This window comes from Pygocentrus nattereri, chromosome 4 (assembly GCF_015220715.1).
Source record: "Pygocentrus nattereri isolate fPygNat1 chromosome 4, fPygNat1.pri, whole genome shotgun sequence".
In the NCBI taxonomy this organism is placed as follows: domain Eukaryota; kingdom Metazoa; phylum Chordata; class Actinopteri; order Characiformes; family Serrasalmidae; genus Pygocentrus; species Pygocentrus nattereri.
Genome location: NC_051214.1, coordinates 13084018 through 13100384, shown reverse-complemented (window position 1 = coordinate 13100384; position 16367 = coordinate 13084018). Strand labels below are relative to the sequence as shown.

The following is a 16367-nucleotide window of genomic DNA, read 5'->3' as shown; positions in this document are numbered from 1 at the left end:
AATGTGCCAAAATAAGTAAACTTACCTATCTTTTACTTTACTAACTACTCAAAGTCTTACAGCCCAGAGACTACTGAGCTCTGGAAGTGGTGGGAGTGTGTGATGTAATCCAGGTGCCCTATAATAAAAGCCCAGCCAGGGTCCGGTATGGCTGCTCTTACTGTCGCCTTCTAGAGGAAAAGATTCAGCAGTGATTATGCTCTAGATCTTCACCTCTCTCACTCTTTTTGCCCTACCTTTTGTCTAACGATATCTTTAGCTCTCCTCATCCATCTTTCTAATCTTTAGCGCTCTGTGTGTGTGTGTGTGTGTGTGTGTGTGTGTGTGTGTTTGAAGGTGTGTGTGAGTGAGAGAGAGAGAGAGAGAGAAAGAGAGAGAGAGAGAGAGAAAGAGAGTGAATGAGTAATTAGGAAATGGAGCAGTAGAAAGGCTAACCTATTTTCCACTGTGCTGTTATTGGAGCTCGGAGACTGCTGCCGATAGCAATCAGAGATTAGCACCTTCTCTGTTCACAGCCCTGCGCTAATCTACTCACTGTTACACACACACACACACACACACACACACACACACACACACACACACACACACACACACACACACACACACACACAAGCTGATTCTCAAATCTGATGCCCAGACACAGGCACAAAGACACACACAGATCTATCTCCTCTTCTTATCTGATTCCAGAGACTCTGAGACAAACTGAGCGAGAGACAAACAGCGCTAATGGAGATTAGGGAAAGGTTTTATATGCTGCAATAGTTCAACTCAAGACAAATAAATAAATAAATAGGCAAATATATAAATCACTTGCACTAAGCAACTCCTTCGCATAGTACATTTACAGCCCCAGGGAACTTAAATCTAAAGGATGCACTGTAATTTCAGCCACTGAACTTTTGGTTGAAAAATTACAGAGCGCTGCTGCTGATGCCATTCTTAATAAAAACTGTAGCATGGGCAGAGGATAATTAAGTTTTCATACCTTACTGGCCACTGCTTGATTCTCATAACTTAATTATCTGGCTCTCAGGCACTGATAAGTTGTGGCTATGACTTGAGTATCTCATTCAATGGCTTACCAAGCTAAGGACATGCATAGAAATCCTATTTCCATGTCTTAGTAAGTTGTGGCAATGCGTTATCTTTATTAAGTGATTAAGTTTAAGGTCATTATCAGTTTTTGGTAAAAAGAGAACAAAGAATGGACACTCAAAGGAGGACCGATCCCATCCACTGGCAGGCTGAGGTCTTCTGTATCACTAGCATAATAAGGTGGAATGAGGTGTATCGGAGTCAGGTGTAGCTAATTTCACTTTTCTTTTTTTGTTGTTGTTTTTGGGTGTGAAGTTACATGAGAGAATGTCAGCCTTCATATGTTACCAAAGGATCCAAAAATAAGAGCAAAAAAGGGAGGACTTTATTTGGAAAAAGCAGACTGCCCTACGCAAACTTCCACAGAAAACTCGGGTTTGCAGTAGCCATTTTCCAGAAGTTTATTGTTCCTGTCTTTTATCTGCTGACTGTGTAAAACAAATCTACAAAGCTGAAGTCAGCTTCTTATTTACGACCTTTTTGTTTGAATTTTCAGATCTAAATGAGTGTTTTCTTTATGATTACATGTAATCATAAAGTATGACTTATGAAATACGTTTGCGTGCCAAATTAATAATGTATTCTGCCAAATGTATTAATTCATGTATTCTGCAAAATCTCCCTTTTCAATGTAATGGGCAGTCTTAATCTTGGATACGTAAACATTACCCTTACCATTTGCAATGCTGATGAGGGTTGTCTGACAAACAAAGCATCACCTAGCTAGAACAGCGGAGCTATGGAGCTACGTCATCTGTCTGTCTGTCTGCTTGTTGTTTGTTCATTTGTTCGCTCGTTCGTCCGTTCATCATTCTATGTGAGTATAATCACCATATAAAATCTGGACAGTGTTTTTAGTGAGCCATGGACAAAGCAGAATAGTCTACACCACCTGCACATGTAGAGTCCATTTAACTCAATTCTCCCTGTTTACACTGTTAACTTCTGCTTCACTGGTGTAGGAGTGTTGGACGGCAGGTGGGCAATGTGCCCACACAGGCCTCAGCTAGGTTTGTTCTTTTAAACAGTTTTTCCCCCTCCATTCAAACCTTGCTGGATGGTTAATGCAACATTTAATATTGGTATCATGCAGATTTATTACATATTTTGTGCTGCGTAGAAATTCAAATCATTAGCTGCAGAATCATTATTCAACACAATTTCAAAACTGTATGGAGGTTCCGTAGATCACTGTAGAAGGTTTAAACTTCCTCCAAGAGCTTTATGGCTTTGGCCTTTGCACTACATTTTGATTTGTTGGTAATGTCTAAAACTTTTGTCCACAGGGCCACATAAAGAACTTCTTTCTTAGAAGAGCTGTGGCTAATGACCTTTCCATTTAATCAGAGGGAACTTTTTCCTTTGGTCCTGACTGATATAACACACCAGAGGGAAAACACTGGAAAAAAACACCCTAATGAGCAAAATTACTTAGATATACCAACAAGAAATGCATCAAACGAGGAAGAAATGTGTCAAAAGAAGTGAAATGACTAATGTTATTTTACTAACTGCCTGAAGGTCTACAGTCCAGAGAACTCTTCATCATGTTTCTTAAACCATTTCCGAAGAATGGGTGTAGCGCAGCAGGGCGCGCTGTCCTGCTAAGGGGCCCACTGACATCTGGGAGTACTATTGTCATGAACGGGTGTACCTGGTTCGCTACAGTGTTTAAACAGGTGGCAAAAGCGATGCTGACACGAATTCCAGAGCCCAGTGAACATTACCCAGAGAAAGACACTCCCTCCATCAGCTTTCTTCTTACCGCAGTGCATCCTGGAGCTGTGATTTGCCCAGGTAAACAGTGCACCTCTAGCCAGCTATCCATATGATGTGGGAAAAAAAAACAAAAAAAAACAGCTGACCTTCTTATATTGCGCCAAGGTCTAGGTACTGACACTTACATGCACAGGGGGTGATGCACTGTGTGCTGTGACACATTTCCTGTAACCAGAATTAAAAATTTCTGTGACTTGTGCCACAGAAGGCCTTTTGTCAGTACGGGCCAGATAGCCTTCATTGCCCTTGGGCCCCGATGACCTTTGGGCGCCCAACATCCTGTCACTAATGTGCAGACCAGGAACGCCACAGAACAGGGTTTTTCCTGGCTTAAAATGAAATGGAGATATCCTGATGATGCGCACACCCGTGCACTATGCCTTCAACTGCCTCAAGCAAATAGTTTTACAAGCAGCATAATTTAGGAGCTCTAATAACCACATATCAAAAAGAAATTATTCTTCAAAATATCTATTTTATATGAGGTTTTTTGTTTTGCTTTCTCTTCTTTCGTGATAGAGCTTTCATAAAGGTGCTACTGGGGCCATTACTAGGATAAAACTTCCATTGTGTAGGAAAGAGACCTAAACCACACAGCAACTAAACTAATATATATGAATTATACCAACAGTCAATTTCTCCTTTAGAATTTTTAACCACATTATTGCTCTTCTTTCTCATCCTAAAGTATTGTACTTTTTTCCTTTCATTTATTCCTTTCGTATCCCTCTAGTCTTCCATAAACTGCTATTATTGTTCCACAACCTTGCTATTCTGTACAATTAATTACTAAACTATTTATTTATACATTTATTTTCAACTAAAATCTGTGTTGAAACCTATACTGAATCAGTTGATATTTATACTGACTATTTCATTTGCCACTCTCTGTCCTTTAGTTTCAGTGCCCCATTCCCTGTCTCTTTTGCTGTTTTCCTTCTCTGCCCTTACAAATCAGACATAGATAAAAATACTTCATAAAAGTCGGTCTCTACCAAACCCTAGAAAATAGGAAAGAAAATGCTCCTACAGTTAACCAGACAAAACACCGATACACCAATACACCAAATGTATCTGCCAATCTGCTATCAGTATATTAGTTAACAGTGAACACACTTGCTGTAGTATGTTATGAGCAATTATACAACAGTTAGTTCCGGCCATGCAAGCTGATTGTTCTAACTGTGCTGTTAGCATCGCGGGTTTTTCACAAACACTGCATCACTCCACTGAGACGCCGATTTTTGGCCCTTGCAGGGCCAAAGTCATCAACTCCTGGTCAGTCAGGTCTTTGGACGGCCCATATCTCCCACTCTCCCACAACCAACATATGTCGACTTCAAGAGTCAACTGTTTGCTTACTGTGGAGTCATTGTGAGATAACTGACATAATTCATTTGAACTGAGAGTGGTCATAATGTTTTGTGTTTTGACTCATTCTTAAGGTGGACTATATGGCATAAATATGGTATCACGATACTTGAAGACATGTTTACAATACACAATATTTAGCTTTTTTTTTCTAAGTCTAATATGTTTGAACAGACTGTAATGTTGCATTAAAAATTTATTGTTTTATGCACTGCACCACACTGAATCCAATTATATAGGCCCAATTAGGCTCTCTCTGGCATAAAACAATTATTGACAATGTCAGCAAGGTGCTTAGAAAAGCATGTTGTGGTGTAATTTATCACGATAACGATAGAATATCGTCCCAATGCCAACCTCCAGTGCAGTATTTAATTGTTGGCTATAAGCCTTCATTATTTGTCAGCTACATTAGCCTAATAGCTCCAGAGCAAAACTATAGAAGCAAACATACAGAAAGCAGGTTAAATTAAACAATGCTGGCCTGTAGAGATGCTGGAAAAGAAAAGTCATTGACTTTATTGATATCTGAGTCTTACCTGCAGCCATCAGGTCCTGGCAGTGGATGTAGGAGGCTTTGTAGTCGTGACAGTGCAGAGCCTGCTCAGCCAACAAGGTTAGGACTTGGCCCTTCCGCCGGGCCTCATCATCACCTACACACACACACACAAAAGGCAAGGACACAAAGGAACAGCATCAGCAAGCCCGTCAGATGGCAATCACAGCGCCTGTTAACCACTAGCACCGGGCTGGGCTGAAAAATCGATTCTCTTCAAAAGCTTTTCCCCAGTATAATGGACCGGTAAGTCAATATGCTGCAAACTAATAAACATATAATATCAGAGGCAGCTGATAAGCTGTTTTCTCCCCCGGACAAAAAAGAAATAAAGTGAAATAAGGCACATGCATCTGCCCATATCTAAATATTCCAAAAGAGCGCCTCAGAAACCGCCTGACGAGACGTGCAGCTCCAAAATATTAATTTGTTTGGCAATAAAACAAAGTCCTCCGAGACATTTACTTTTTCCCTTGATAACTTCTTGGATGACTGCTGAGATGCTTAGCAGATTTTATTTTTTTTTCACTCTCACATCAACAGCAGCACTTTTTGAGCTGCTTTGATCTCTGTCCAAAGTAAGTAAATGAATTAATCAAGCAAGTGCATGATCAAAACACTGATGGGGCGTTTTTCATACAAATGTGTATATAGCTGATCAAAGCGCAAATGAACGATGGGAAGAGATATTAACACAGGAGTCTGATAGCCACACTGCAGCATGATTTTATCTTTTTTGGTAGAGTTCAAAAAAAGTTTGGAATCATAGCTCCTAACATCGGATTCACAGTTGTCATCTCTATATAAGAAATTGTGTTGCAGACAAAGGTAAACAATGATTCCAATAAAATGTTAGTGCGATGCAACTGTTCAAGTTTAAAGCAACTTTAAGAAAGCTTTGTTAAAAGAAGAAATGTTATATATATCCAGAATGATGGAGAGAGCTGTTTATGATTCTATGCCATCGGAGAAAGCTGAGTAAACGAATGAGGTGAGGGAGTCGGCATGTGCAAGAGATTTTTATGGAGGAGAAGCTTAGAGTCAGCAATTGCATAAAAAAAAAAAAGGAAATGAGCAGGCGTATACATTATTCAAACAAAGGACAAAAAAATACAGTCAAAATAACTTTACAGTGGCACAAAACCAATAACTTTAGTGTGTATACACTATATGGCCAAAAGTATGTAGACACCCTTCCTTTTTATTGAGGTCAGGTTTTTCAGCCTCACCCAACAGATAACCTAACAGCCTAACAGATGCTAAATTCATAGACAAACACTCGCAGCACTGGGTCGTACTGAAGAGCACAGCAATGGCACCTTCACCGCAAGTCATTTTGTGTGATTTCTGCCTGTCTAGATCTGCCCCGGTCAACTGTAAGTGCCATTCCTGCGAAAATTAGGCATGACTGTCTGATGTACAAACCCAAGCTTTGGTGGATGCAAGAGAAACACCACCTACTTAAATGCAAAAGTTTGGTGGAGGAGGGATAATGTAATCTTGCAGTGTTTGGGCTCAGCCATTTACTACTGCAACAGTTTGGTGAAATGCTACTGCAATAGTCTGGTGAAAGTCCTTAGTCCTTTGCTGTTCTAGCATGACTGTGCTACTGTCATCAAAGTGAGGACCAAAAAGACATGCTTTACAAGTTTAGTGTGGAGGAACTCCAGCAGCCTGCATGGATCGCCAACCTCAACCCCACTGAACACCTCTGTGACTGAATGGACACAAATTCCCACAGAGATGCTCTAAAATCATGTGGAAAGTCTTCCCAGAAGGGTGAAGCCTGTTATAGCTGCAAAGAGGAGTGTAACTCCATATCAATACCCATGGTTTTGGCCAGTCAGGTGTCCTCATACATTTGGCCATATAGTGGAGAGTGAGGTAATAATTCCAGAAACGAGCTGCTGGTGTGATGAATCAAATAAATCGCAGTGACCGATGATGAAATCTGGAGATATCTGTATTTTTGTTTAGATAAAAATATAAGTAAGACAAGTAGTTTCAAACTTCTGAGCAGCAGGCTACACTGCTCGATTTGTTAGGGATGTTGCACTAGTGTTTTAGACACATTCAGATCTCCTCCATAAAAACATCATTTTATTTTATCAGTATATTTCAAAACATCAGTCTCTGACCACTTCATTAGGCACACCTACCTTGTATCTACACTCACTGTCCACTTTATCTGGTCCAGTTACCATATAGGTACACTTAGTAGTTCTATAATTGAAGATATAGGAAGTTTTTAAAAGATGGCATGGAATTTGGAAAAAAAGTCCTCCAATAAAGGTGGTGGTTTTAATCATCTTATTGCATCAATATTTCTTGTAACTGTGAAGCCCACAGAAAACTATTACATGAAACTGCTACATATATATAGTTTTTTTACGATAATTTTGTGATTAGGTTTTGGTCTTACTTATTATTCAGATACAATGCTGTGAAAAAGTATTTGTCAATGTTGTCTATTATACAACTGAATTTTTCAGATCATCAAAATACTTACAATATTAGACAAAGATAGTCAAGTAAACACACAAAACAGTGTTTTTAAATGATCCATCCATCCATCCATCCATTATCTTCCGCTTCTCCGGGGTTTTTAAATGATAATTTCATTTATTGAAGGAAAAATGTTGTTCCGCCCTACCTGGCCCTTTGTGAAAAAGTAATTGCTCCTTGAGCTACAAAGTCAACCAGTTAACTAAATTCAATTGAATATTGGGTTCAAGTTCACTAGCCACAGTGAGAGCTGTCATCCACTAATGGAGGAAACTTGGAACAGTAGTGAATCTGCCCAGGAGTGGCCAGCCTACCCAGATTGCACCAATAGTGCATCAGGAGGTCACAAAAGAACTCAGGGTGACATCTAAAGACATACAGGCCCGACTTGCCTTGGTTAAGGGAGAGTTGCAAGGCACAAATCACCGTTGACCAAAAAGAACTCAAATTAAGGGTGAAAAGTTGGGTGATAAGGATACTTTTGAGCCTCATGGTTTGGCCAATTTTGAAAAGCAACTCACTGACTTCAGTTCTCATCTCTGAAAACAGCCATAAACTGCACCTCCATTTATGTGTGTGTATAAAAGTGTTAGCAGCATGAAACAGATCAGTGTTATTAAAAATGAAAATGCAGTGTTGCTTACAAACTTCTGCATTAACTCTGATCGCTCTCCCCAGAGTCTATCTGCTCCGTCATCAACTACATGTACTGTACCAGCATAATGCACATTTAAACATAAGGACTACGGAGGACTTTTGAAAACTACCAGGAGAACAATATTCTGTCTGGTAAACAAGATGGCATGCACTTCCTATGAACCCTCATCTGTCAAAGTATGCTTTTTTATCTTGCACTCTCCTACATACCTCTCAGAAAGCACCAGCTCTAGCTTAAACTACATAGTGCTTACATTTCTGAGTTATTGATTCAGCCGTGCATATGCCAGTTCACAAACTGCTCGATTTTTGATTCATGAAGCACTGGCCTGGTTGGGATGGCTCCGATTCACTACCAGCCTTCAAAGGGGGAGCTAATTTCAAAAGAATGTGCTTTTTGGTTTGTCTCTGGCATTTTGACTCGTTCCTTTATTCACCTTTAGACAGGATCACCATGTCGTAGACAAAGGCGCTGTAAATTATGCATTCAGCGTGGAGCTGACAGATTAGCACTGTTTAAGCAAACGAGAGAGGAGCTGTTCTCTCATGGGTGCTGAAACGTACACCGTCAGAAGGATCGCGCGAGCTGCATCAGCAACAGTTCACATCGGGTCTTGTGTACCTGCCTGGAGTGTTGAGTTTGCCCGAGGATGTTTTGCGGCTCTTCGAAGTTTGCGTAGTATTGCTTGTGACAGCTACGCTACCAGAGTGGAATTAACTTTGAAAAGGGCGTGTGACGGCTTTCAAGACCGCTGCTGAAGGTCGCCGATGGCGTGGATTAAGGTATTTTCACATGTCGATGCTATCAGTGGATAAAATGAACTGCTGATATAAATAACTGCATGAGTAGTTCCGATGTTACCTGCCACCCGCAGTAGTCTGGCCAACTCAAGCAGCAGAGTGGACTGTTTGTAGGCGGTGAGACACTGCGAGATGCACTCCTTTATCAGCGAGAGGCGGTCATCACGCAAACGCACTGGAAAGACAAAGAAACAGGAAAGGAGAAGAAAGGGTTTAGCTCTAATAACACAAGGTAAAGTATGGAAATAAACTTTTTTTAACATATTAACACATAATTCCAAAAGTTTTTCCAAAACGTTTTACTGGATTGCAATATGTTCTCTTACTATAAAATATTACATGAAGAAAACCTTCATGGGCCTTGCTGATAACACAACCTTTACACTGATGAGTTTTAATTCATTGCTTGCCTCTCAGTAATTTCACAATCATCCCCCAGTGCTGCTTCCTCCATCAAGTAAATCAACTGACAAGACAAAATTCTTCACAAACTTACAGCAAGAACAGCAGTGGCAGCAAATTAGTCAGAATTATTAGGCTCAGAGACAGTGAAAAAGAATTTACACAGAAACATTCAATTCATACGCTTTCTATCTTGATCTGGAATCTAATTTTAATTCATTCTCAAAGCTGAAAAAAAATTGCATTGAACTACATGAGAGACACATTTGCAGCTCAATGCCAAACCTATTCACAGGCATAGCTATGTTTGCTTTAAGGTAATCTAAACTACATTAATGTTACTGTATTTCCTAACACTCATTAACAAATATTAACTCACTTGTACGCATCGTTTGCACATACAATTTGACTAAATTTTGATAAAAGTGCATAAGCCAGGGTGTCCTCCTCAGCATCTAGCACCACACCAGCTAGTTTCACTGTAGTATTTTAACTTGAGTATAGTGTGTAGTGCTTGCTTTAGAACCTGCTCATCTGAAGGGGCAGCTCTCTTATCTCCAGCCGAACCCTGGTTAGGCATGAAAACCTGCAGCTATAATGCCAAGCGGTTAATGCATTTCCAAGGTTTTATTAATGTAAACCTGCTTTTCAGAAAGTAAAATGTTCTAAATTGGCCTACATACAACAGTTCTCAAACACTGTTGTCTGCACTGAACATTGTGATCGAACAATAAAATGTTGTAAAATATAGCGTTCAGCCTTTTTTTGTTTTTTTTTTGTTCAGTAGAATTAAACCAAGTGTGGGAAAACAAATCTGCAGCACTGCTAACCTGGTGCTAACAACTCCAACTGAGATGCTAGTGGACATTATATTTTTGTAGCAATGGCAACCATTACGTAAACCACTGGGTACATATAAAACCATGCAACCATTAGGTACATATAAAAGCAAAGGTTTTACATTAAAACACTGCTATATTATGGTATGAAAATATTGAAAATCGCTCAGCAGCAACAGCCTACACATTTCTTGGTGGAAAAATGATGTATTGTGATTATTAATAAATGAAATATATTACTTGACGTGTGTATTTTAGCATACTGTATGTTGTTGCCATATTACAAAAGCAATAAGCCATTTGAGGATATATTTTACATTGATTTGATCACTGGTCAGGGTTTTTATTTATTTATTTATTTATTTATTTTAGGTACTCATGTTTCCCGTACCAATGATAAAATCACTGTAAAGTGTGGCTTACTGCTTTTACTGAACTCACCTACACACTCTGTAAGTCTTCAAGAGCATCAAAACACAAACAATGAATCATTTAGTTGTACATTACTGCTCACTGACTCTTTTCATCATACAGTCTCACCAGGCATTTCCTACTCTTGGGATCCTAGTTATGGATGGCTGTGGGGTTTAAATTCACAACACCTTGATGTTGAGGTGAACATTATATACTACAAACCCCCATTTCCAGTGAAGCTGGGACATTTGGTCAACATTTACTTAACTGACAAGAGCACAAAGAAAAGAATTCCACTTTTTCACTGATAAATTTAATTGTATTTCTAAATAAATTTAGATTTTTTTTGCCTGCGACACTCAAAAAAAAGTTGGGACAGAGCAAAATAAGAGGGAACAGTTTATGAAACATTCCAGAATAAGCAGGTGAACTGGTAACAGGTGCGGGTATCATGACTGAATATAAAAGGAACACCCACCATAGCAAAGCAAAGATGGGTCACGGCTCACCACTTTGTACCAAATCTCATGAGATAACTGTCAAACAGTTCAAAAAGAAGGTTTTTCTACAATTCTGCAATGAATCTCAGTCGATGCAGGGCAAGATGGGAAACTACTGTCGAACGTGCTTGACCTTTGAGCCCTCAGACGTCTTTTTTTTTTTAACAGGACATGCTGTTTTAGCAAAAGAAGTATCAGAATGCCTTCTGCATGTGCTACAACAGCATGGCTTCATAGATAGAGAGCATGTGCTTGACTGGCCTGCATGCAATCGATATCTGTCTTCTATTGAAAATGTGTGGCACATCTTGAAAAGGAGAATCAGACAATGACGACCACTGACTGTTGAGCAGCTGAAGACTTATACCAAGCAAGCCTAGCCAAAAATGATCCTTGCATAACTTCAATAATTATCTTCAGTTCCCAAACAATTAAAAAGTGTAATTAAAAGGAAAGGTGATGTAACACAGTGGTAAACATGTCTCTGTCCCAACTTTATTGAGGGTGTTGCAAGCATTAAATCCTAAACTTGTTTATATTTACAATATCCAATTAAGTTGCTCAGTGAAAATGCTGGAATTTTTACTTTGTACTTTAGTGAAATAAAGGTTCAAGAGAATTAACAACTCCCAGATGTCTGAATGATAAAACTTCTCATACCAGGAAGAAAAATGCTTACATACAAAAAGCACAAGTCAACTGCACCGGTGTTATTTTACAATGGTAGTTCTTAGTAGACAAGCTACAAAACTAGCCACCCCCACATGTCCAAAGTGTTAGCATACTGTTGTTAATTAGCAGCTCTTTGAAATAAATCTGGCCCTAAGCGTTTCTAGTACTAAGGCAGACTGTGTTGGACTATCTACAACTGACACTTTAACCCAGTTTTTTTTTTTTTTATAATTTGGTCAGGTAACAAAAAATGCTACACATTTTAATCCGATAATTCACAATATATTGTTTTTTTTTTTCCCTGCCCTGCAACAACACACTACAATAGTATCTAGCTATCCACACATAAGACACATGCAGAAACAGATTGGGGTCAGGCCCAGACCTCCTCCAGATAGAGCATTGAGTGATGGTGGAGTGATGGGAGGTAATTGGGCGGCCGTGCAGGGCGTCTCTGATGCTCGACTGAGCTCTTTGTTGAAATATTGAACAGCTGTATCACGACTGCCGCCGGGAGCTCTGCCGACCTGGCCCAGAGAGGATTAGCTCCTGCAGGGGACGCAGCAAGGGCCACACCTGAGACTCACCAGCCCTGTCTAGCCATCATCTGCACCTGCCAAATACACTTAACCCAGTTCCAACCACGCCATTGTGGACACTTTGAGATGAGAGTTGTCTACTAAAGACCGGAAGGTTTGGAATCACTATTGTCAATAACCTAAAACTTCCTGCACGCAACTCTCCAGCACTGGGGGGGGACAAAAAAAAAAAAAAAAGAAAAAACACACACACACACACACACACACACACACACACACACATTATCTCACAAAAATTTTATTTTCTATTTTCATGGGACAACATTACAGAAATAAAACTTGACATAGCTTAAAGTTGTCAGTGTACATAGCAGTACAGATTTACTGTCCTCTGAAAAGAACTCAACACACAGTCATTAATGTCTAAACAGCTGACAACACAAGTGAGTACACCTCACAGTGAACCTGTCCAAATTGTGCTGAAAGTGTCAATATTTTGTGTGACCACCATTATTATCTAGCACTGCTTTAGCCCTCTTGGGCATGGAATTCACCAGATTTGCACAGGTTGCTACTGGAATCCTTCCACTACTCCGTGATGACATCACAGAGCTGGTGGATGTTAGACACCTTGTGCTCCTCCTCCTTCCACTTGAGGATGCCCCACAGGTGTTTAGGTCTGGAGACATATTTGGCCAGTCCATCACCTTCACCTCCAGCAAGGCAGTTGTCATCTTGGAGATGTGTTTGGGGTCGTTATCGAGTTGGAAAATTGCCATGCGGCACAGTTTCCAAAGGGAGGGGATCATGCTCTGCTTCAGAATGTCACAGTACATGTTGGAATTCACGTTTCCCTCAATGAACCACAGCTCCCCAGAGCCGGCAGCACTCATGCAGCTCCAGACCATGATGTTACCACCTGTAACTGTAGGCAAGAGACAGCTGTCTTGGTATTCCTCACCAGGGCGCCACCACACATCACATGCTGGACACCATCTGAGCCAAACAAGTTTATCTTGTCCTCATCAGACCACAAGACATGGTTCCAGTATTCCATATTCTTGGACTGCTTGTCTTCAGCAAACTGTGAGTCAGCTTCAAAAGAGGCTTCCTTCTGGGACGACGGTCATGCAGACCGAGTTGATGCATTGTGTGTCGTATGGTCTGATTACTGACAGCCTGACCTCCCACTTCTTCAACCTCTGCAGCAATGCTGGCAGCACTCATGCCTCTATTTTTTGAAGCTAACCTCTGGATATGACGCTGAACACGTGGACTCAACTTCTTTGGTCGATCCTGGCGAGGCCTAGTGGAACCTGTCCTGGAAAACTGTTGTATGATCTTGGCCACTGTGCTATAGCTCAGTTTCAGGGTGTGAGCAATCTTCTTATAGCCTAGGCCATCTTTGTGAAGAGCAATAATTCTATTTCTCACATCCTCAGAGTTATTTGCCATGAGGTGCCATCTTGAATATCCATTGGCCAGTATGAGCGAATTGTACCAAAATACCAAATTTAACAGCCCTGATCCCCATTCACACCTGGAACCTTGTAACTCACATGACACCAGGGAGAGACAACAGTACAATTGGGCACAATTTGGACATGTTCACTGTGAGGTGTACTCACTTGTGTTGCCAACTATTTAGACATTAATGATTGTGTGTTGAGTTATTTTCAGAGGACAGTAAATCTGTACTACTACACAAGCTGCACACTGACTACTTTAAGTTATATCCAAGTTTCATTTCTATAGTGTTGTCCCATGAAAAGATATAATAAAATAAATGTGTGTGTGCGTGTGTGTTTATTTATTTATTTATATAGGCAACCTATATTTATATAGAAAACCTTTACTTTACTTGTATGTAAAGTCAATGGAACCAGACTTTTTTGGGTAATTTTTTTTAGTCCATTCATCATGAAATGTTCACACAATGTAAAGGGTAACAGGCATTATGCTAGAAACTGAAAAACTGAGGATACGAGAGATCAAAAACGGAGATACGAGGTTTACGTCAGACAACAGCAATGGGGCAAGAATTGTGTGTGTGAGGGAGAGAGATAATTGCAGGGAAGAGTTTTGACAGATGAGCTGATATACAACAGAGAGCGGGCAGCACCAAGCACACAGCGAGAGAGAGAGAGAGAGAGAGAGAGAGAGAGAGAGAGAGAGAGAGAGAGAGAGAGAGAGAGAGAGAGAGAGAGAGAGAGAGAGAGAGAGAGAGAGAGAGAGAGAGAGAGAGAGAGAATATTGAGATTTCCTGATGATAGATTAATACATATCAGTAATCAAAGAAGATGAGCCTTTCTAAATGCCAAACCTTTTAAGCATTTCAACAGGAACCACCATAATTTTCTCAGATTTTCTCTGTTTTCCACAAAATGGAAATGAGTCACTGCAGTTCTCCTGCACCCCAGAATAATAGCAGAAAATCAACAACTCTGCAGTCACAGAGTTGCAGCTATTAATCTTCAAAGCAGTAGAACACACAGAGAGAAGGCACATGACACACTCTTTGTTCAAAGAGACTAACATTAATACACATACAAAGTACAATGATATACCAACCGCATGCCATACCAATTACCTACCATGCTAAAAAGTCCCTTCTCATACAGGAAAGAACTATGGAGTACTAGAAGTGGGTTCCTGGATAGCCTCTGAGTAATTTAAATAATGATGATTTTACTTTCCCTTGAGTACAATTTAAACAAAATGTTCTACTTCTTGCTCCATTACTTTACTTCAAACTTTATCAAAGTTTCATCGCATGCTCCCGTGGCTTCAGGGAAGAGAATTTTTTAGAACTCTTGCTAGTGATCCCTCCTTTAAACAGTCTGAATGAAATTACTTCTGTCTTGCCTGAGAAAAGCAGTGCACATGAATGACAGAAAACGTTGCAGGTTATCTGAAAAGTACCTTGCAAAGGCAGAACTTTTACACCAAAGTGTTCCAGTCGAGAGAGGGTGTTGATGAGGTCCAGTTCTTCTTGGATTAGAGGGGGACAGTCAGTGATCAACTGTAGACATGACCTGAGAACACACATGTACAGACAATGGAACAAAATCCACATTGGCTTGTGTACAGAAGTGCTTATATAATAATCTATAGAACAGTGTACAAGGAGGTACCTATGGAGTACCTATGCTTCATATATAATGGAGTAAACAGCTCTAAATCTGTGGAATGGGGGTCAGTGTACCTAAATATGCAATGCCTATAAGGAAGTCACAGGTGTAAATTTATGCAGTAGAGGTCACATGAACTAAAGCAACAATGACTCTTCTACAAGGTGGTCACATATCTAAATCTATGTAATGCAGGTAAACTAAACAAAATCTACATTTGCTTATGTACAATGATGTCACAGATCTAAATCTATGCAATGGAGGTCAATTGAACCACACTTGCACTGGCTCATGTTCGATGAGGTTATAGAACTAAATTTATACAAAAGTAGTCTATGAAACCAAATTTGCATTGTCATATAGGCCATATATAAGCAATAGAGATAAAAAAAACATCTGCATTTTCTCAAGTACAAGGTTCTAAATCAATGCAATAGAGAACAACAAAAATTCTGCACTGTTTCTTATGAAACAGAACTGGGACTAAGCCTGCATTACCTCAAGTACTAAGCCACAGATCTAAATCTAAAGACAAAGGATGCAATGTTAAGTCAATTGTACTAAGTCAACACTGGCTCACATACAAGGCCACAGATCCAAAACATACACAACAGAGGTAAATGGAACCAAACCTGCACTGCCTCATGTGCAATGGAGGTAACAGCGATAAATCTACTGATCAGATGTCAGTGGAACCAAATCTTCATTGGTTCATGTATAAAGGAGGTCACATTTCTAAAACTATGAAATAGAGGTCATTTTGACTAAATCTGCACTGCCTCATATACAGAGGTCACATCTATCAAATGGAGGCCACAGGGAGAAAATATACACATACAAGGAGGGCACAGATGTAAATCTATGCATAGGAAAAGTGCCTCATATACAAGTAGGTCACATCTACATCTATACAACAGAGGTCAACTGAAGTAAATCTATGCTGCCTCATGTACAGAGAGGTCACAGCACTAAATAAATAGAGTGGAGGTCAAGTGAACAACATCTCAACGGTCATCTGTACACAGCACTAAACCTATGAAATGAAGACCAACTACTTCTGACATGCTATGCTAAAAGGAGGACACTCAAAAGGGGAACAT

The 16367-nt window shown here is 40.0% G+C and overlaps 1 protein-coding gene across 1 annotated transcript in view; it reads right to left on the bottom strand.

Moving 5' to 3' along the window:
• nbas (NBAS subunit of NRZ tethering complex) overlaps positions 1 to 16367 on the bottom strand; it is a 337358-nt gene that overhangs the window by 175617 nt on the left and 145374 nt on the right. The window contains exons 31-33 of the mRNA XM_037537972.1: positions 15059 to 15171; positions 8832 to 8945; positions 4791 to 4904 (exon numbers count right to left, since the gene is read on the bottom strand). Coding sequence (XP_037393869.1) covers positions 4791 to 4904; positions 8832 to 8945; positions 15059 to 15171 — 341 coding nt within the window. The remainder of the gene's footprint in view (positions 1 to 4790; positions 4905 to 8831; positions 8946 to 15058; positions 15172 to 16367) is intronic.